Source organism: Dermochelys coriacea, chromosome 7 (assembly GCF_009764565.3).
Source record: "Dermochelys coriacea isolate rDerCor1 chromosome 7, rDerCor1.pri.v4, whole genome shotgun sequence".
In the NCBI taxonomy this organism is placed as follows: Eukaryota; Metazoa; Chordata; order Testudines; family Dermochelyidae; genus Dermochelys; species Dermochelys coriacea.
Window position 1 is genome coordinate 72704930 of NC_050074.1, and position 23199 is coordinate 72728128.

Below are 23199 nucleotides of genomic sequence, written 5' to 3' on the forward strand. Positions count from 1 at the left end.
CTCAATGGCACTGCTCCCATCCCAGACTAGGGTGGATCCTCCTGATCCCAGATGTCCAGTTCCACTCGCTCTCATTGCGTGGCCCTCACTCACACAGCCCAACACCACTCAGGTTTGGTCCGGCTGCCCCTCTGTCATGACAGAGGAGTAGCTGGGCCAAATCTGAGAGATTGGCATTGCAACCTGGCGCATGGGGTACATTTGTTTTGTTTTCTGCTGGTCAAGGGCCCCCAGAGATGGAGGCCCCGTGCAAGTGTACAGAGTGCACAGTGGTTAATCCAGACGTGACCAAAAGAGGTGTCAGATATGAGGTCTATACTATGGCGTGTGCCTAGAGGCCAAAGCCAGGAAGAGTGCCCAGCCCCAGCAAGTGAGGGGCATGTGGGATTCCGCATTTGGATCCACTCACAGCAGTCTGGTGAGTTTCCAACAGGGAGACCTCAAATAGACCTGTGACGTTGCCATCTTAGGGAAAGCAATTATCAATCACCCATTTTTACATGACTGAGAAGTTGTGGAAGATTACTTCAGGAACAGTTGGGAACAAATCTGAGGTCTCTAAGATGACAGATCACTGCTCTGCCACTTAGCTACATTACCTTTCAGAATGAATATGCGAAATTATGTCCTTAGCTATTTTGCCTCTAACCAATAGACCTCACACTGCTCCCAGAATCAGGAATAGAATCTGGGAATCCTGATCCCCGATATTTCAGTGCTATTTCATGTATAATTATATAGTGTACTGGTCAAATGTGTGTTGTGTCCCCTCTATGGGTCAGTCCCTATCAAGGATAATAACTACGGTGGATAAAAAAAATGATGATTTAAAAACAAGAAATTATTTTTATTTAAATCAGATATCCATATTTATGAAATTAACCTATAGTAAATTAATTTTGAAATTAATTCAAATGCAACCTATGTTAAGGCCGAATCTATTAAAATCATTTAAATTAAATACAAAAAAAATATTAAGCACATGTTTGCTGCCAAGTTTTAAAGAAAATCACACTACTGAACTGGTGGAAAACACTGTCTAAGCACCTGGAGCAGAGTTTGTTGATTTGCTAAACCAGCTTTTGACAGCAGAAGCCTCTTCTCCAAATGTAGAGAGAATATTTTCTTCATTTCAGTTTATTTAACTAGTTCAGTTCAATGACTAGTTCGTTCTAAGTTAAGAAACCAACTGAGAGCTGAAAAAGCAGGAAAGTTTGTTTTCCTCTTCTACTCTAGGAACAACAACTAGGTGTGAGAGAATAAGATCTAATAGTTACAGAATCTTGAAGGATATGTTGACCAGAAACAATCATTCAGTTTGCTAACTACAGATAACACTTCCTTTTAATAAATTAGTAAGATCAGTAAGTCACATTTGCTAACTTTTTTCTTATGTAGCCTGTACATTTAATGTAGTTTTATTTAATAAAACAATTAAAATTGTGTTCTATTTGAATATCCATCCAAATAGAACTTGATACAAGTTGCAAGTAAAATATTAATAATCATCTAGTAAATAAGAAATGAGTTGGTTACCATTTTCTAACATAAAATACGTAAAAATTAAGAATCTGAAAAAAAAATATAAGTTATGCTACATAATTGCTTAAACAAACATATATCTAGTATATCCTCCTCATGAGTAAAAGGAAGCAGCAAAATTAGTGGAAAATCTATATTTAGTTGCAAATCAACAAGCTTTACTGCAGTATTTTTCAAACTTTGGGCCGCAATCAAGTACTGGGTTGCGGCATGACAGACACTGGGTCACTCTGGTCTGCACCGCCGACCAGGACATTAAAAGTCCCATCAGTGATGCTGCCCAGCTACGGCAGGCTAGTGCCTACCTGTTTCAACACTGCCCTGAGCTCCTCCCCAAACCCGGAGCCCCTCCTGCACCCCAAACTCCTCATCCCCAGCCCCACTCCAGAGCCTGTACTACCAGCCCAGAGCCCTGACTCCCTCCCACACCCCAACCCCCTGCTCCAGCCCAGAGCCCCCTCCCACACCCCAAACCCCTCATCCCCAGCTCTGTTGGATTGTAGGCATCAATATTCTTCAACTGGGTCCCCAGAAAAAAAAGTTTGAAAACCACTGCTTTACTGGACATGGATAAGAATTAATCTCTCTTTTGGAAAATAATTAAAAAGTACTATTGAAAAACACAATTAAAACTGATGATTTAAATCAATGTTTCCTTCTTGCTGATTTAAATCACAATTAAAATCAGTGATTTAAATTGTTTTGATTTAAAAAAAAAAATCAGTCTATCCTGATAACTTTCATCAACTAATCCTGCAGCTCAAGTGGAAAAGGTTTGTATTATTGAGCTGAAAACTCTGGGTTTAATCTCTGTTGATGATCCATATGGGAGAAAATACTATGTAATTGAATCTTAATGCCTAGTCAAGGCTGAATTGAGGCGGATACCTTTCATAAGCACGAATTCCCAAAATGTTTTAAGATGACATATATGCAGATTTGCAAATATGAAAATTAGTTCATTCAATAATTGGCATGCAATGTCAACACATGAAGCTGCAAAAAATGACAGCTGTGTCTTTATAGAATCCAATGACGTTTGCTGTCATATATGTTAGTACCTATATTAATGGCTGTATCAAGAAGTATTAGAATCATAGAATATCAGGGTTGGAAAGGACCTCAGGAGGTCATCTAGTCCAACCCCCTGCTCAAAGCAGAACCAATCCCCAGTTTTTGCCCCAGATCCCTAAATGGACCCCTCAAGGATTGAACTCACAACCCTGGGTTTAAGTAGGCCAATGCGTAAACCACTGAGCTATCCCTCCCGCCAATAAAGTGTGAAAAAAAAATCTGATTATTCTTCCAAATGTTCACTTCTCTGGAGCTATTACACTGGAAAGAGCAGTTATTTGGACACCAATTCAGTTTGAAAAATATCATATGATGTAGAATTAGTTGATATTCAATAACCCAGAGTAACCGGAAAAAAAAAATCAGTAGAATTACAAGAGTGAGGGAAGAGGGAGAGATTGGGGAAAAAATTTGTACAGAATAAACACACCATCAGAATACTAAGTGATAAGAACACTGAGTGGAGTGATCTTCTAATACACTGAGCATTACTGATGAGAGAAAATGAATTCTTGGAGCTTATAAGGCTTAGTCGCTCATAAGGGAACCAGCTGCATCATTCAGCTAAATACAGCAAACAAGATTTTTTTTCTTGCTCAACAGAGAAACTCCATCTTTAAACAGATCATAGTCCTCAAGTAAAAAACTGCCCATTTATCTGATTGTATAATATAAACATCCAGAGGCAGCAATCAATATTTTTAGCTAAAAATGTACATATCTAGTGTTTCAATAATAGATTTATTTGATTTTGTCTGACATAACCAATGTATTTAGCTCAGATACTTACTGGGTGACTTTTTCTGTGACTGTTCTGCATGCCTAAGATGTTATTTGTTTTATACATTCAAACCCTGCCCCAAAATCCTAAAACAATGTTTTGCCTTCTAGCCTCCTTGCTTCTTTTAAAAATAAAGACCGCTACAACTGAAGTTTAGACTGGACTTTTCATTCCAAGGACCTCAAAATATACAAGTTATACACACTGAAAATGTATTATCTGCATTGTAGATATCAGTGGTATATTCTGCATTTATTTCACACATTTGCTCCAAACACAGAACTTCCACTGACCTCAGTCAGAATTGTGCACATTGCAAAAGTGCTTTACAAACACACACAGGTATCATTTCACCTACCACAAGCATTAAAAGTCTAAGTGAACTCTACATAACAGGTGAAGGTAGGAAATAAAGAAAAATACTTTAACTGTTTGAAACTGCAGCTGAAATTTAGGTAGGCAGAATGTAATTACTCAGACTGGAGTCTGAACAGCATACAAAGGTTAAGGGGGTAATGCCCCTATCACTTGTTTAAAGTATCATCTGCTCTTTAATGGCCACATTTGGCCAAAACCTCAGTTTTGTGTCTTGTTTGCACTGATTTAGAATTGATTTGGAGAAACACCACTTAACAGATCATCAATATGATCTTCTGCAATTGTTGGATTTTCTTTGGAGGTCTCCCATCCAAATAAAGATCAGGCCCACTTCTAAGCAGCCAATGTGAACTGCCAACAGCGGAGAATTTTGAGATTCCAAAAAGGGATTTCCATCCAATTCAAAATTTTGAAAATTTTCTGCAAACTGGAATTATCATTCTATACCCAGTTCTACTGGGAGCCTGGGTTCTGGGGGAGTCTGCCTGGTAGGTTGCCACAAAACAAGGGACCCTGGAAGCCCTTCGAGTGCTGACTCCAGGACAATCTGCCTGGTTGGGTGTTCCAACTCCAACGTAGCTCCTGCAGCCAGGAAGCCTAGAAGCCCTGGGAACCAAGGCTGATCAAAAGCCACAAGCCTAGGAGTTGGGGGCAGCCCACAAAATGGGCTGCTGAGGAGCCAGGATTGCCTACAAGCCTGACAGGTGGGCAGAAGAGGAATCAAGTTGGTGAACTGGCAGAAAACTGATGGAACTGCCTCAAGCTTCTAGAGGAATTCTGTCAAAACTGACACAGTCCTGCAGAATGTGTTGATTTCAATAAAATAAACGAATTCTGAAGAAAAAAATATTTCTAATTTTTTTCTGACCAGTTCTAGTTTTAACTCTAAAATTATTAGGGATTTTTTTCCTTCTGTGTGAAGAAATCACAGTTTCAGGAATAGCAAACAAGGATACCCAGTGGTCATTCCTGTGTAATTTCAGATAGTAGAATTATATAAGCTTTTGAGTAATATTCTGTCATCAAAGCAAATGCAAAAGTCTACTGGGTTCCTGTCTTTGAACTGATTTTCTTAGTACACCTTGAATAATTTTAGCCAATATACTTTTTTGTCATGAAATTTGCTAAAATAGCATCCATATCTTAAAAACATGGATCTTGTCAATTCAGGTAAGCACAAAATAAATAAAACAAAACGTGTTTATATTACATCTAAAATGAAATAAGCCATAATATTTAAAGTTGGAAGTAAAAGCTATTTCAAAAATAGTTGGCACAGGAAAAGTTGTCTGTTCTACTTTTTCCAAATTCAGAATGCTTTCCCAATTCTTAGGTTGTAATGAACAAGTATATCACCAGGTTTCAGAGTAGCAGCCGTGTTAGTCTGTACTCGCAAAAAGAAAAGCAGTACTTGTGGCACCTTAGAGACTAACAAATTTATTAGAGCATAAGCTTTCGTGAGCTACAGCTCACTTCATCGGATGCATCCGATGAAGTGAGCTGTAGCTCACGAAAGCTTATGCTCTAATAAATTTGTTAGTCTCTAAGGTGCCACAAGTACTGCTTTTCTTTTTTTTAAGTATATCACCGTGTCCCATAAATTAGAGCTAAATAAGTCTATCATCCATGCAGATAGTTTCCTTCAGTACATACACTTGTTTACCATTGTACTTCTATGTGTTTAAATGACTGGGAGAAAAATAATTCAATTTCAGTATGAAATTAATTGAAATTTACTGCAATTTCTAGTTGCACACAAAAATATCAAAAATTACCTTTAAAACCATCCAAGTGATCTTTTACCAGTTTAGCTGAAAGGAGAGTCTTCCAATGTCCTCCATGTGTTACTCTAAACAAAGAACATACAGTGTATCTTTCATTACTGCAATTATTGTTTTCATATCTACAAGTCACAATAAACTATTAACAGACATATGCATACTGAGCAATGTTCTGAGACCATGAGAAATAGCTCTCTTAATTACTGCTTACTCCTTAACACAAGACAGACAGAGATTTAACTGGAATAGAGAGAAGAAATGTGGCCTAGCTTATAGGAACCAAGACACAAGAACTCTTGAATTCTAATCTTAACTCTTGCCCAAGACCTGCTCTGTCATTGGGCAAGTCACTTAACCTCTGCATTCACCTCATAATCAACCTCACATGGGCGCAGTGGAAGTCAATTATGCTAGTGAAGTGTTTATATATTATACACACACACAATTATTCTTCTCTCACATGTGATTGTCTTCAAACATTACAAAAATAAAAGAATTTTTGATTTACTTTTTTTGAAGAATTCCAAGTGTAACTTGTTGAATATTTTGTAGGAATTCAGTAATACTGGACTTTCTCCTTTATCAAAGCAGAAGGGCTCTGCTCATACTGTTATTTCATAAAAAGACATGCTAGTGACATTGGTGGAAAAGAATATTCATTTTCACTCTTGCATTGTGTTTTACCATTCTGAATCCCTAACATATGAAGTAATGTATCAAAAATATCTGGGTCAATGCATGCAGCGGATAACTAGGTAAGGAAGACTTTCAGAGAGGTGTATTCTAGTGATCTGAGTACAGGACTGGAAGCCAGGAACTTTATGATTCTAACTCTGATGTAGGCCTTTCCGAGCTCTTGAGTAAGTCAAATAATTGTCACATTTTCCACTTAACCTCTGCCTCAGTTTTCCTATCTGTAATATAGGAATACTATTTCCTATATCTCAGGGGTCTATGAGAATTGGTTGATAAGCACTAAGTGCTAATTATTATTATTGTCTCTATACCTGTTTCTTAGTTCATATTCTTTTACACACACATTTTAAACTCAGTGTTTCAGCAGTGGAGCAGCTATTGTTTCAGTGCTTTATGATGGAAGCCAAATGTCTCCCTACCGAGGGCATAGAAATGACAGTATGCTTTTGCATTTCTTCATTTCTCTGACACCATTATGAAATTCTCATTAGTACCTGTGATAAATGACGGGGGGGGGGGGAGAAATAGCTCCCTTTTAGGGACATCCAGCCAGCCAGCCAGCCAGCCAAAAAAATTCCCCTTAGTAGCTGCTCTCTACATGCTTTACCTGTAAAGGGTTAACAAGCCCACAGGTAAAAGGAAAGGAGTGAACACCTGACCAAAAGAGCCAATGGGAGGGCTAGAACTTTTTTAAATGGGGAAAAAACTTCCCTTTGTCTGCTTTTATTATTCTCCAGAGAGCGGAGACACAGAGCAGCAATGCTGTAAGCCCCTTTAAAACTAGGTATGAAAAAGCATCAAATCATACCTCAATCCTACTTATCTGAAGCCTCAAATACCCTAAGTAAATCAGGTAATGACTAGGAAGATGTGATTAGGGTTTATTTTTTTTTAAATTTCTTATTGGCTTGTGGACTCCGCTGTGCTAACCCCAGATGTTTTTGTTTTGCTTGTAACCTTTAAGCTGAACCTCAAGAGAGCTATCTTGATGCTTAATTTTTGTAATTGTTTCTTTTAAAAATCTAGCAATAGCTTGAGTTTTCAGATTTATTAAAAACAAAAAGAAAGAAAATACAATTTACCTTTTTTAAGAACAGGATTAGATTTTTGGTGTCCTAAGAGGTTTGTGCATATGTTGTTTAATTAGCTGGGAGCAACTGCTAATTTCCTTTGTTTTCGTTCTCAGCTCTTTCCCAGAATGGAGGGTGTGAAAGGGCTTGAGGGTACTCTGCAGGAAGGAATTCCCAAGTGAGCCTTCCTGGTTCTCAAGGGGTTCTTTTGCACTTGGGTAGTGGCAGCATCTACCCATCCAAGGTCAGAGAGAAACTGTGACCTTGGGAGTTTAATACCAGCCTGGAGTGGCCAGTATTAATTTTTTGAATCCTTGTGGGCCCCCACCTTCCACACAAAAAGTGCCAGAGTGGGGAATTAGCTTTGACTGTACCTATCCCCATATTCATATATCAAAGTAATTGAGCAAATCTAATAACGTAGATATATTGAGAGGCTGAGTCTCTAACGCAGGCTTGACAATACCTGCATAAGCAGTTCTCCCTAAAAAGAAACATTTCTTGCTTTTGCTTCCCTGTGTTTTACTAACAGGCATCTTCAGACTCTGGACATGATAATTATAAACCTTGCTGTCTCCTCCCCTTCCCCTTTATAGATTCATAGATAGATTCATAGATACTAAGGTCAGAAGGGACCACTCTGATCATCTAGTCCGACCTCCTGCACAACGCAGACCACAGAATCTCACCCACCCACTCCCACAAAAAACCTCACCTATGTCTGAGCTATTGAAGTCCTCAAATTGTGGTTTAAAAACTTCAAGGAACAGAGAAGCCTCCCTCAAGTGACCTGTGCCCGATGCTACAGAGGAAGGCGAAAAACCTCCAGGGCCTCTTCCAATCTGCGCTGGAGGAAAATTCCTTCCCGACCCCAAATATGGCGATCAGCTAAACCCTGAGCATATGGGCAAGATTCACCAGCCAGATACTACAGAAAATTCTTTCCTGGGTAACTCAGATCCCATCCATCTAATATCCCATCTCAGGGGATTAGGCCTATTTACCCTGAATATTTAAAGATCAATTACTTACCAAAATCACATTATCCCATCATACCATCTCCTCCATAAACTTATCAAGTAGAATCTTAAAACCAGATAGATCTTTTGCCCCCACTGCTTCCCTTGGAAGGCTATTCCAAAACTTCACTCCTCTGATGGTTAGAAACCTTCATCTAATTTCAAGTCTAAACTTCCTGGTGGCCAGTTTACACCCATTCGTTCTTGTGTCCACATTGGTGCTGAGCTTAAATAATTCCTCTCCCTCTCCTGTATTTATCCCTCTGATATATTTATAGAGAGCAATCATATCTCCCCTCAACCTCCCCTCAACCTTCTAGGCTCAACAAGCCAAGCTCCTTAAGTCTCTTTTCATAAGACAAGTTTTCCATTCCTCGGATCATCCTAGTAGCCCTTCTCTGTACCTTCTCCAGTTTGAATTCATCCTTTTTAAACATGGGAGACCAGAAATGCACACAGTATTCCAGGTGAGGTCTCACCAGTGCCTTGTATAACGGTACTAAAACCTCCTTATCCCTACTGGAAATACCTCTCCTGATGCATCCTAAAACCGCATTAGCTTTTTTCACAGCCATATCACATTGGCAGCTTATAGTCATCCTATGATCAACAGATACTCCAAGGTCCTTCTCCTGTTCCATTACTTCTAATTGATGCGTCCCCAGCTTATAACTAAAATTCTTGTTATTAATCCCTAAATGCATAACCTTACACTTCTCACTATTAAATTTCATCCTATTACTATTACTCCAGTTTACAAGGTCATCCAGATCTTCCTGTAGAATATCCCGATCCTTCTCTGAATTGGCAATACCTCCCAGCTTTGTATCATCTGCAAACTTTATTAGCATACTCCCACTTTTTGTGCCGAGGTCAGTAATAAAAAGATTAAATAAGATTGGTCCCAAAACCGATCCCTGAGGAACTCCACTGGTAACCTCCCTCCAGCCTGACAGTTCGCCTTTCAGTAGGACCCGTTGTAGTCTCCCCTTTAACCAATTCCTTATCCACCTTTTGATGTTCATATTGATCACCATCTTCTCCAATTTAACTAATAATTCCCCATGTGGCACGGTATCAAACACCTTACTGAAATCGAGGTAAATTAGATCCACTGTGTTTCCTTCATCAAAAAATCTGTTACTTTCTCAAAGAAAGAGATCAGGTTGATTTGGCACGATCTACCTTTTGTAAAACCATGTTGTCTTTTGTCCCATTTACCATTGACTTCAATGTCCTTAACTAATTTCTCCTTCAAAATTTTTTCCAGGACCTTGCACACTACAGATGTCAAACTAACTGGCCTGTAGTTACCCGGATCACTTTTTTTTCCTTTCTTAAAAAGAGGAACTATATTAGCAATTCTCCAATCATTCGGTACTATTCCTGAGTTTACAGATTCATTAAAAATTCTTGCTAATGGGCTTGCAATTTCAGGTGCCAATTCCTTTGATATTCTTGGATGAAGATTATCTGGGCCTCCCGATTTAGTTCCATTAAGCTGTTTGAGTTTCGCTTCTACCTCAGATATGGTAATATCTACCTCCATATCCTCATTCCCATTTGTCATGCTACCATTATCCCTAAGATCCTCTTTAGCCTTATTAAAGACTGAGGCAAAGTATTTGTTTAGATATTGGGCCATGCCTAGATTATCTTCAACCTCCACTCCATCCTCAGTGTTTAGCGGCCCCACTTCTTCTTTCTTAGTTTTCTTCTTATTTATATGGCTATAGAACCTTTTACTATTGGTTTTAATTCCCTTTGCAAGGTCCAACTCTACTCGACTTTTAGCCTGTCTCACTTTATCCCTACATGTTCTGACCTCAATTAGGTAGCTTTCCTTGCTGATCCCTCCCATCTTCCACTCCCTGTATGCTTTCTGCTTCTTCTTAATCACCTCTCTAAGATGCTTGCTCATCCAGCTTGGTCTACAACTCCTTCCTATGAATTTTTTCCCCTTTCTTGGGATACAGGCTTCCGATAGCTTCTGCAGCTTTGATTTAAAGTAATCCCAGGCCTCCTCTACCTTTACATCCATAAGTTCTTCAGTCCAATCCACTTCCCTAACTAATTTCCTTAATTTTTGAAAGTCAGCCCTTTTGAAATCAGAAACTCTAGTTGCAGATTTATTTTTGTTAATCCTTCCGTTCAGTTTGAACTGAATTAGTTCATGATCACTTGAGCCAAGATTATCCCCTACAACCATTTCTTCTATGAGGTCCTCGCTACTCACCAAAATTAAATCTAAAATGGAATCCCCTCTAGTCGGTTCAGCAACTACTTGATGAAGGAATCCATCAGCTATCGCATCTAGGAAAATCTGAGGCCTATTATTATTACTAGCACTGGTCCTCCAGTCTATATCTGGGAAGTTAACGTCTCCCATGATCATGCAGTTTCCATTAATATTTACTTTATTAAAGACATTAAAAAGGGCTCTATCCATATCCAAATTAGATCCCGGAGGTCTATAGCACACCCCAAGCACTATCGTAGGAGAGGCTTTACTAGTTATCTTCCCCAATGTAATTTTTGCCCAGATGGACTCTGTCTTATCCATTGCATCGCTTCTTATTTCTTTACATTCTACCTCATCATTGATATACAGTGCTACTCCACCACCTTTACCTTTGTTTCTGTCTTACCTAAACAGCACGTACCCTTCAATACCTGTAGTCCAGTCATGACTACTATTCCACCATGTTTCTGTTATCCCTATAATATCTGGTTTCACTTCCTGCACCAGTAGTTCTAGTCCATTTTCTTACCTAGGCTCCTCGCATTGGTGTACAATCATCTTAATTTTTGCTGTTTGGCCTCGCTCACATTTTGTACCCTATTAGGCACAGTCATTCTACAGCCAGTATAACCTATTAGACTCGTATCCACACCGCCCTCGCTCCTTATATACATTCTCCTACCCACGGCTGTATCCTTTCTTACTTCGTCTTCTTCCCTCTCAATGCTAAAATCTGGCGTGGAGATTACCTGGACATCTCCCAACCATCTCCCCCAAATTCCTAGTTTAAAGCTCTCTTTATCAGTTGTGCCAGCCTTGATCCTAGAAGTCTATTTCCTTCCCTACTCAGATGAAGTCCATCCTGAGAGAACTGTCCTCTGTCATGAATGCCTCCTAGTGGCCATACATCCCAAAGCCCTCCTTATAGCACCACTGCCTGAGTCATCTGTTGACAGTCATAATCTTGTCACACCTTTGTTGCCCTTCTCTAGGAACAGGAAGGATCCCACTAAAGATCACCTGAGCCTCGATTTCCTTAAGCGTCTTCCCCAGCCTAGCATAGTCTCCCTTAATACTTTCCAGCAAGAATCTAGCTGTATCATTTGTTCCCACATGAAGGATAATTAGGGGGTTCTTTCCCGCTCCCTTTAGGATCCTTTTCAACCTCAGGTCTACATCCCGTATCTTAGCACCCGGAAGACAGCACACCCTTCTATTCTCTGGATCAGCTCTAGTTACAGGCCTGTCTATTCTTCTCAATAAAGAATCCCCGATCACATAGACCTGCCTTTTCCTGGTGACGGTGCTATTCTCCAGTCTCTCCCCTGTTCCCTCTGGCTGCAAGTTCTTTCCATTCCTATTTTCCCTTATAATCCTCTTCAACCAATCCTGTATCCTCCTGGGGCTCATATTTAGTGTAGTCTCCTTGACTCTTCCCCTTTTTCTCTAGGACTAGCCTCTCTTCTCTTCTTCCTTGCCTTCCACCTTCAGCGACTACCTGCTGAGCCCCTTCTTCATTTTCCAACTCTGCAAACCTGTTCCTAAGCTTTATTTCTCCTTCACTAGCCCGTCTTTTCCTCTGCCTGGTTCTTTTAGTCACATGCTTCCACTGACCACTTTCCTCACCCAGTCTCCCCTCAAAATTTCCCAGCCCTGCTTCCATCCCTAAGTCTGAGCTTTTCCCTTTAGATACCTCATGTCTTTGCTCCATCATCTGCTCAAACCCCTTCCTAAACTCAACCAGACTTTCCACCTGCATGTCCAGACCTCAGATCTTTTCCTCCTTCAGCTCTATCAGACGGCATTTCATGCAGAAAAAAAATCTTACCAGGTCCCCCCTCCACGATCATGTACATACCACAGCTTCCACATCCAGTCATCCTCATTGTGTCTTCCACTACACAAGTCACTCCCACAGCTGCCTCCATATCTGTCATTGCCTTCCCACCTAAATCCTGTTAATCTGGGAAACACAAGCCACACCAAAAAAACCACACACCCCCCACAGCAAAAACAAACCCCAAACAAGCACCACAATACAAACTCCCACTGAAACTCCCCTGTTTACAGCTCTGTTTGCTAGCTCCTGTGCCACTGCAGCTGTCTATGCCGCTGCCTGACTGGCTGGCTACCTTTATAGGACCCCTAGTCAGAAAAGCCCCGCCCCCTCATCAGGGCTCAGCTTCTCTCCCAGCACAAAGCCCCTACAAGCCTCTACACATACACACAAATACTATAAATACAAAACCAAGTACAAACACCTTCTCCTCCAACAGAACTCCGACTCAAACTCCCCTGTTTACAGCTCTGTTTGCTAGCTCCTGTGCTGCTGCAGCTGTCTGTTTATCTCTTTAGTTTATCCCTTCCTCAGTGAGCCCCTAAGCCAAAAAAAAAAAAAATCATAGAACTAACGTAATTTGCTGCCATCATATTGTTCGTTGTGCTTGTGTGTTATACCCATTCCCACATCCTGTGCCTGTCTTGTCTATTTAGATTGTAAGCTCTTCAGTGCATGGACTATGTACTACTCTGTGGCTGTACAGCACCTAGCGTAACAGGGTCCTATTCTTGGCTGGCCTTTAAGAATTACCGTAATAAACATGATTAATAATATATAATGATATACCACACAAATCCTGAAGGTGAGCAGGAGCTGCCATCTCTCTTCAATGGTCTTCCCTACTTCTTATCACTGACAATTAGGGGTATTTATCATGCAGTGACAATATAAAACAGTGACTGGGATTCTATCTGTTCAGTTTCCTTTATTCATTGATCTATTACAGCAGTTCTCAAATTTTAGCAACTGGAGGACCCCCATTTTGATTTAAAAAAAATTTCACAGACCCTCCAAATCCCTTGCTCAGCCCCAAGCCCCACCCCACTCCTTTCCCCAAGGCCCCACTCCCATCCCACCTCTTCCTGCCCCACCCCCAAGCACGCCCTGTCCCCGCTACTCCCTCTCCCTCCCAGCACCTCCTGCACGCTGCTGAACAACTGTTCCTGACCTACAGGAGGCACTGGGAGGGAGCAGGAGAAGATGATCAGCAGAGCCCGTGGACCCCCTGGAGTAACCTCACGGACCCCATTTTGAGAAACGCTGATCTATTGTGTACATGTAAAAACCCCTTTGTAAAAAATACTTGTAATACTGTTGCGTAAGTGTATACTGTGTGATGTGGGACTGCACTTGTACATAGTACTTTTGTTTCATGTAATTTGGACTTTTTTCCACTGCATGTACAACAGACTTTCCTGTTCAAAACTGCAAAAATTAACAAAAAAAGATTGACTTTTGCAGAGACCTTTCTGTCTTTGACCCCACAATAAAAAGCATCAAATATGTTGATATTCACTAACTGCAGGTTACCCATATCACTTCTTGAGACGAGTACACAGGAGGATTTATGCATTTTTTTGAAATCTCTTTTTCATGACTGTTCTATAGTTCAGCTTGTCACTTAAGGCTTGTCTAGGTGACCGCTTAGTTTGCAGCAAATTGGGGCATAAATCTACCTTGCACTAAGCGCCTGTGTGGACCCTGCTGCCATGCACTGTAAGTTCTCTAGTGTGCTTTAATTGTCCGTTTCAAAGCGAGGTAGAGCAAAGAGCACTACAGAACTCTTGTGTGCAGAAGCAGATCCATATAGGCACTTAGTACAGGCTAACACAAGGTAGATTTACACTCTGGTTTGCTGCAAATTAAGTGTCCATATAGACTGGCTCCTAGCAACATTACCTCCTGCTTCTGACGTTAACAAATGATATCTTCACCAACTGCAGTATTGGGCAGCCACACACTCCGAGCCCAATTCTGACATCTGATTAGCACACACAACTTTAATTTACTTCAATGAAAGTTACATGTATTTATCTGAAGGCAAAATTGGGCCTAGATGTTCCCAAATACAATACTTCCCAAAGCAGGCACAAGGATGTCAACACAACTGCATACACAGGGGAGAGCCATTCTTTCTGTCTCTCCTGCAATTCTTACAGCAAACATGTTCTGGATGATGCCTCTCACAGAGAAAGGTTGAAATGTCAGAATTTAAAGGTTTCCTGGCAGTTTGAAAAGCCCCATTAATGTGAGTGAGACTCTTGAGTTTCACTGCACTGAGAGGCTTGAGCTCCTGCCTGACATGATAGGATGAATTACAGGGGCCAGGGAGCTTCCCAGAGAACTTGGCACATTCTTGAAACCAGCAAAGGCCCCACAGAACTGCGAGGAAGAGCATTTATCATCCAGTGCAAATTGCGTAGTGCTGTCCTGTCAACCGCTTACTTTTTATAGTAAACATCTATTAAAAACAAAAATGATGGAAATAACTCCACCCATTGAGTAAATTCTCATCAGTAAAGCAGTCATTAGCTCCAGGGAGAAAGACAAGTGGGTTTTTCTTTTGAAACCAACTCATTGGAAAATGTTGCAACCCAGAGAACTAAATTAATGTCTGATTGCTCCTCACGTTGCTATGACCTGCTTAATCTGAAATTAGATAACCTCCTCAAAGTTTCTTCAAACTGGGACACTGTAGCCACCACAGTCTGCCTTAGCGTACAACTGCAAGTTAAATCAAGTTATCTATACCTAACTCCTCTTGAGTTATCCTATTTTGAGCAAAAGCTGCCCCATCACAAAACACTTTGAGCTGCACAAACTGGTTGTGTTAGCAGGTAGCAAATCATGCTAACTTGAGCTTTATCTATACCCCCTGATGGGCCAACTAAAGTTAAAAGCACACCCCACATGAAAAAATAAGGAGTTTTAGAATCATAGAAATGGAAGGGACCTCAAGAGGTCATCTAGTCCAGCCCCCTGCACTCACAGCAGGAGTAAGTATTATCTAGACCAGAGGTGGGCAAATTACGGCCTGCAGGACCATCCTGCCTGGCCCTTGAGCTCCCAGCCAGGGAGGCTAGCTCCCCCACAGCCACGCTGTTGCATGGGCAGCACAGCTTCTGCACGCCCACCTCCCAGGGTTTCCAATAAGCCAGTCCTGCCGCTCTGAGAAGCATGATAAGGGGGCGGGGAGTCCGGGGGGTTGGATAAGGGGCAGGAGGTCCCGGGGGGCAGTAAGGGGACATGGAGCAGTTGGATGAGGCGGAGGTTCTGGGATGGGGGGGTGGATAGGCGTGGGAGTCCCAGGGGCCCTGTCAGGGGGTGGGGGTGGGGTAGGGGTCGGGGCAGTCAGGTGACAGGGAGCAGGGTGTGTTGGATAGGCATGGGAGTACTAGGGGGCCTGTCAGGGGGTGGGGGTGTGGATAGGGGTCGGGGCAGTCCGGGGACAGGGAGCGGGAGGGTTGGATAGAGGGTGGGGTCTCGAGGGGGGCAGTTAAGCACAGGGGGTCCCGGGAGGGGCCGGTCAAGGGACAAGGAGCAGTTGGGGTTTGGATAGGTCAGAGGTTCGGGGCAGGGCAGTCAGGGAGCGGGAAGTGGGAGAGGGCGGGGGCCAAGCTTTTTGGGAAGGCACAGCCTTCCCTACCCAGCCCTCCATAAAGTTTCGCAACCGCGATGTGGCCCTTGGGCCAAAAAGTTTGCCCACCCCTGACAGGTCTAACCTGCTATTAAAAATCTCCAATGATTGAGATTCTACAACCTCCCTAGGTAATTTATTCCAGTGCTTAATCACCCCTGACAGTTAGGAAGTTTTTCCTAATGTCCAACCTAAACCTCCCTTGCTGCAATTTAAGCCCATTGCTTCTTGTCCTATCCTCAGAGGTTAAGAACAATAGTTTTTCTCACTCCTCCTTGTAACAACCTTTTATGTATTTGAAAACTGTTATGTCCCCTTTCAGTCTTCTCTGTTCCAGACTAAACAAACCCAATTTTTTCAGTATTCCACACAAAATGATTAAAGGTCTAGAAAACATGACCTCTGAGGGATGTGACTCAAATTAGGGGAAAAACTCAATTTCATGGATTCATAAATACTAAGGTCAGAAGGGACCATTCTGATTATCTAGTCCGACCTCCTGCACAGCGCAGGCCACAGAATCTCACCCACCCACTCCTACAAAAAAACTCACCTATGTCTGAGCTATTGAAGTTCTCAAATCGTGGTTTAAAGACTTCAAGGAGCACAGAAGCCTCCCTCAAGTGACCCGTGCTCCATGCTACAGAGGAAGGCGAAAAACCTCCAGGGCCTCTCCAATCTGCCCTGGAGGAAAATTCCTTCCCGACCCCAAATATGGCAATCAGCTAAACCCTGAGCATATGGGCAAGATTCACCAGCCAGATACTACAGAAAATTCTTTCCTGGGTAACTCAGATCCCATCCATCTAATATTCCATCTCAGGGGATTAGTCCTATTTACCCTGAATATTTAAATATCAATTACTTACCAAAATCACATTATCCCATCATACCATCTCCTCCATAAACTTATCAAGTAGAATCTTAAAACCAGATAGATCTTTTGCCCCCACTGCTTCCCTTGGAAGGTTATTCCAAAAGTTCACTCCTCTGATGGTTAAAAACCTTCGTCTGATTTCAAGTCTAAACTTCCTGGTGGCCAGTTTACACCCATTTGTTCTTGTGTCCACATTGGTGCTGAGCTGAAATAACTCCTCTCCCTCTCCTGTATTTATCCCTCTGATATATTTATAGAGAGCAATCATATCTCCCCTCAACCTTCTTTTAGTTAGGCTAAACAAGCCAAGCTCCTTAAGTCTCCTTTCATAAGACAAGTTTTCCATTCCTCGGATCATCCTAGTAGCCCTTCTCTGTACCTTCTCCAGTTTGAATTCATCCTTTTTAAACATGGGAGACCAGAACTGCACACAGTATTCTATATGAGGTCTCACCAGTGTCTTGTACAACGGTACTAAAACCTCCTTATCCCTACTGGAAATGCCTCTCCTGATGCATCCCAAAACCACATTAGCTTTTTTCACAGTCATATCACATTGGCAGTTCATAGTCATCCTATGATCAACCAATACCCCAAGGTCCTTCTCATCTTCCGTTACTTCTAATTGATGCGTCCCAAACTTATAACTAAAATTCTTGTAATTAATCCCTAAATGCATAACCTTACACTTCTCACTATTAAATTTCATCCTATTACTATTACTCCAGTTTACAAGGTCATCCAGATCCTCCTGTATAATATCCCGATCCTTCTCTGAATTGGCAATACCTCCCAGCTTTGTATCATCTGCAAACTTTATTAGCACACTCCCACTTTTTGTGCTGAGGTCAGAAATAAAAAGATTAAATAAGATTGGTTCCAAAACCGATCCCTGAGGAACTCCACTGGTAACCTCCCTCCAACCTGACAGTTCGCCTTTCAGTAGGACCCGTTGCAGTCTCCCCTTTAACTAATTCCTTATCCACCTTTTGATGTTCATATTGATCACCATCTTCTCCAATTTAACTAATAATTCCCCATGTGGCACGGTATCAAATGCCTTACTGAAATCTAGGTAAATTAGATCCACTGCATTTCCTTTATCTAAAAAGTCTGTTACTTTTTCAAAAAAGGAGATTAGGTTGGTTTGGCACGATCTACCTTTTGTAAAACCATGTTGTATTTTGTCCCATTTACCATTGACTTCAATGTCCTTAACTAATTTCTCCTTCAAAATTTTTTCCAGGACCTTGCACACTACAGCTGTCAAACTAACTGGCCTGTAGTTACCCGGATCACTTTTTTTTCCTTTCTTAAAAATTTAATTGCAAGGATGACAAGCCCTGAGGTATTTCCATCACAGACATCTGCACAGCAGCTAGATTAGTGGTGACCCCTTTCACATAGCAAGCCTCTGATTGCAACCCCCCCTTTATAAATTAAAAACACTTTTTAATATATTTAACACTATTATAAATGTTGGAGGCAAAGCAGGGTTTGGGGTGGAGGCTGACAGTTCCCGATCCCTCGGTTTGAGAACCCCTGCGCTAGATGGTCTGTCCACACAGTTTGCAAAGCATTAGTGCTTGGATTTGGCCTCCAGGAAATAATCTTATTTCCGACTGTGTCCTGAAATTTGTTTCCAATATAGGAGAAGTCAAACTCTCTCCCTGTCAAAAGATAGGTTTATTTTACTTCAGTTGGCCCATTTTTTCAAGCCCCCCTGGATTGTGGGTTGATTCATGTACAACATACACCTTGTACATGCCTGAAGAATTTTGAGATTAGCGTATCTATCTAGATAGACCAATCTACCCTAGATAGACAGATGTCCCTGTTCCCACTGTCTGGAGAGCAGCATGTTTGTTTGGCAAGGGGTTGTATGTTCTGGCCAAAATTAGCCTGATTTGTACTAACAGTACTTTTATTCATCTGTAACTAGAGAACAAATGAAAAAATATCCTGTCCAGGTTAGGAAGCCTGAAATTGTATTCAACAATAAATATTTCCACTTATGCTTTCCCTCCTTGCTCCTATTTAGGAAGGATATTTTCCCACAAAACATGAGTCTTTCAAAAAACCAGTGGCATCATTTGCTATGGGACAGGGGGGCAGTTGTTGCCCCTCTCGGGGGAAGTTTTCATAAATCTATATGCTCTACTTCCTTCCCTACCACCCCAAGACTTTGCAGGATATAGTTTTATCACATATATTCTATACATCAGCAGTTTTTCCCCTGAAATGACATCCTTGAATAACAGATAAAGAGACTGCTATTGTCTAACTCTGTCAATGAAGTTACTGCACTGTTTTTCACCACAATCATATTCACATCCTCTGTGGGTTGGGCTCAGAAGGGGACACAACACACTGACCAATAGATTACTTGTACAGCTCTCCTCCCTGGCTATGCATGTCTGCTCTAATCTTGGCTCCCATCGAAACATACAAGAACGTTGCTCTGAGAGGGTCAGAGAACAAGGCTCTCTGTGTCACCTTGTGACTGGCGGCAGGCAGAACAGGGAATACCCAAAGCTAAGATACAAATGGTGGCATATTGAGCCCTGTGTTGTGACCTAGGTAGAGGGTCCCTGTACCCCAGATAAGCGAGGCAGCGGAGCCCGTCAGCCATGTAGGTTAAAGCAATGATTTCCAACCGGGGGTATGTTGAAAATCATTGCTTTTCTAGATTGTTGCCTAGTTTTACTACAAGCTACTTAAAAGCACTAGCCAAGTCAGTACAAACTAAAATTTCAACAATGACTTGTTTATACTGGTTTCAGAGTAGCAGCCGTGTTAGTCTGTATTTGCAAAAAGAAAAGGAGGACTTGTGGCACCTTAGAGACTAACAAATTTATTTGAGCATGAGCTTTCGTGAGCTACAGCTCACTCCACCGAATGCATCCGATGAAGGGAGCTGTAGCTCACGAAAGCTTATGCTCAAATAAATTTGTTAGTCTCTAAAGGTGCCACAAGTCCTCCTTGTCTTTTTGTTTATACTGCTCTATATACCCTATACACTGAAATGTAAGTACAATATTTATATTTCAATTGATTTATTTCAACATTATATGGTAAAAAATGAGAACATGAGCAATTTTTAGTAATAGTGGCCTATGACACGTTTGTATTTCTGTGTCTGATTTTGTAAGCAAGTAGTTTTTAAGTGAGGTAAACCTGGGTACGCAAGCCAAATCAGACTCCTGGAAGGGGTACACTAGTCTAGAAAGGCTGAGAGCCACTGGGCCAAAGCTGGCTCAGCCGGGATAGGCAACGTGGCCACGGCTCGGAGGCGGGCGAGCAGCCGGAACCGAAAAGGAGGGTGCAGCGGCGCGGGCGGCGGTGCCGCGGAAGTCAGGGGCTCTGCCGCTCCCCGCAGCGGAAGGGGAAGGATGACGGGGGTCTCCTGGACGCTGCCCAGGCGCAGGCCCCCCAGCCACCTACCGCGCGCGGGAGAAACGACCGCTCCGCAACCCCCCGCCCGGGCGGAAGCGCTTTAGGTTCGCGCTCCCGCCCCAACACCCTAGACGGAGAGCTACGAGCGACCGACGCTAGACCCCGACACGCATGCGCGCCGCGCACCACACACCCACCTCGGGTCTTCCGGCAGACGGGCCGAGGCCTGGCACCGCGCCCAGCTCCTCACGGCGGAGCCAAGAGGGTGGAGGAGTTCCGGGCGAGGCGTGTGCGCAAGCGCGGCAGGGAGGGGGTGTGTGACCCCAGCCCCCCGGGGCCATTTAAAGGCGGCGGCGGAGGCCGGGCGCCTCTATTGTGCCACCGGGCCGCGCCGGGCTACAGCGGTCAGCGCCGACTCGGCCTCCAGCCCCGCTGTAGCTGCCACCATGTACCGTTACCTCGGGGAACTGCTCGCGTCCCGCGCCGGGGCCGGCTCGGTGCTGGCGGGCACGGAGCCCAGCGCGGCGGTAGGAGCAGCCCTGTGGGGAGGCCCCAGCGGGGGGCTCCCGCAGCGGCGGCGCTACAGCGAGGCGGAGCGGGAGGACGACCCCAACTTCTTCAAGATGGTGGAGGGCTTCTTCGACCGCGGCGCCGGCATCGTGGAGGACAAGCTGGTGGAGGGGCTGCGCTCGCGGGAGAGCCCCGAGGAGCGGCGCCACCGCGTCCGCGGCATCCTGCGCATCATCAAGCCCTGCAACCACGTGCTCAGCGTCTCCTTCCCCATCAAACGCGACAACGGCGAGTGGGAGGTGATCGAGGGTTACCGGGCGCAGCACAGCCAGCACCGCACCCCCTGCAAGGGAGGTGAGCTCCGCACCGCGGTGCGCGCGCACGCGCAGCCAGCTCCGCGCCCCCTGCCAGGGGAGTGAGCTCTGCTCCTCCGCCAGACGCGCAGCCGGCTCCGCACCCCCCTCACCATTCATACAGCCGGCGCTGCACCTGCTGCAAGGGAGGGGAGAGCCCCTCTACCCTGGTATGCAGCCATCTAGTACCCCGACAACCTGCCAATGGGGATCCACGCATGAGATCACGCATAGACAGAGCCATACATACCCGGGGTACCCCCTGCAAGGTTGGTGAGACCTCCTCAGATGCATTCCCAGTGTCTTAGAATCATAGAATATCAGGCTTGGAAGGGACCTCAGGAGATCCTCTAGTCCAACCCCCTGCTCAAAGCAGGACCAATCCCCAATTTTTGCCCCAGATCCCTAAACGGCCCCCTCAAGGATTGAACTCACAACCCTGAGTTTAGCAGGCCAATACTCAAACCACTAAGCTATCAGGAAAGGGGACACCCTAGCCTCATGGATGGATAACGCTTCATTTTCCATATATACATAGATAGCATCCCACTTCTGCAAAGCAGGAGAGAGTCTCTTTATGTCCCGTTCAGACAGAGCCAGCGCTACACCCAACAAACAAGTGATCAAAGTAGAGTGAAACAGGAGTGAGAGCTTTCGCTGCACCAGCCAAGGAGGGAAGGGCAGTTATCGGGGAATCACTGTTTACCCAGACCCACAAACAGGGAGAGCTCCCATCTGCTTTCAGCAGAGTAGGAGCTATAATTCCCCCTTAGTTATCGCCTGTTCCAAACACAGCCAGCAATATATCTCCTGTAAGAGTAATTGTGGCACCTTAGAGACTAACACATTTATTTGGGCATAAGCTTTTGTGGGCTAAAACCCACTTCATCGTATGCATGCAGTGGAAAATACTGTAGGAAGATGTATGTACACACGGAGAACATGAAAAATACAGACTAACACGACTACCATTCTGAAACTTGTAAGAGTAATGAGATTCCCTCCTATACTTCACAGCTGGAACTGTACCTTGTGAAAGGAGCATGAGTCTTTTTTTCTCTTTCTCAGCTAGTGTTGGCTCCCTGCGAAAGATAGGAAACGCGTACATAGCCAACATTACACCCCTAAAAGGGAGTCCGTGTTCCCAATACTGCATATCCAACAGTGCTAGCCCTGCAGCCCCTCCCAGGCTGGTGGGGAGCTCCTTGCCACTCACCCCCTATATCCATCCATGCATTCTCTGCAGAAGAGGTCAACTCCCATCTCTGTCCCAACCTAGCCACATGTCTGCCAATTAGCAGTAGAGTATAAATATACATGTATTTACATAAATTCAACTGCTAGTCATTTGAAGCACATACCTTCCTGTTTTCAGCTTGCATTGTAACAAAATTTCAATTTGTAGAAGAGGAGGAACTTGGCTTACATCTGTGGGGCGCTTAGAGCTTGATAAGCACCTTCTACAAAGGAAAATAATTTTAGTACCATATTTCCCATATTTTCAATATTTCTGTGCTTACGAAGAAGGTGGGAAGTGGAGGGATTTCATTTCTTGTTAATATTTAAATGGTCACTTAACCCCTAAAATGCTAAGGTGCTTTCAACAACTTTTCTAGTGTGTTTAGGAGATCTGATCGTGACATCCCAAAGTTGTATACTAATGTTAGGGATCCAAAACATTCCAAGTTCTCAGCAAATCTCAAACTTTCACAACTTGAATGGTGAAATTTGAGGAACTATGTACACTTGCATTGTTTAATTATGAATTGAAAAGTTGGGGAAAAACAATAAATAACTTGAAAACATTATAATGTAAGGGCTGTTGCTAATACATACTTTGATTTAATACAAAATCCCCCTCCAGCCCAGAACAGGAAAATAGATAATTGGTCAAGTTTCTAGGTACAGAAAAAGCCAAAAACTAGTGGTCTTCTAGGAAAAGAACGTCACACCTTTTATAAGGGAATTGAGAGGATTGTCCCACTCCAAGACCCAGTATGGAC

At 43.2% G+C, this 23199-nt stretch overlaps 2 protein-coding genes across 16 annotated transcripts in view; one reads left to right on the forward strand and one right to left on the reverse strand.

Moving 5' to 3' along the window:
- The window catches only part of SHLD2 (shieldin complex subunit 2), a 166127-nt gene that overhangs the window by 62709 nt on the left and 80219 nt on the right, over window positions 1-23199 (reverse strand). For 9 of the 15 annotated variants that reach the window (XR_006282966.1, XR_006282967.1, XR_006282968.1 and 6 more), the window contains exons 1-2: window positions 20531-20667; window positions 5551-5624 (exon numbers count right to left, since the gene is read on the reverse strand). Coding sequence is in view for 1 of the 15 variants with exons in the window: in XM_043519721.1 (XP_043375656.1) it covers window positions 5551-5624 (74 nt within the window). In the remaining 14 variants the exon portion in view is untranslated. Of the gene's footprint in view, window positions 1-5550; window positions 5625-20530; window positions 20668-20791; window positions 21079-23199 lie in introns of those variants that run through there. The other 6 variants (XM_043519718.1, XM_043519710.1, XM_043519709.1 and 3 more) reach the window with 5 other exon arrangements.
- The window catches only part of GLUD1 (glutamate dehydrogenase 1), a 49511-nt gene continuing 47091 nt past the window's right edge, over window positions 20780-23199 (forward strand). The window contains exon 1 of the mRNA XM_038408476.2: window positions 20780-21197. Within this exon, the coding sequence (XP_038264404.1) occupies window positions 20780-21197 (418 nt within the window). The remainder of the gene's footprint in view (window positions 21198-23199) is intronic.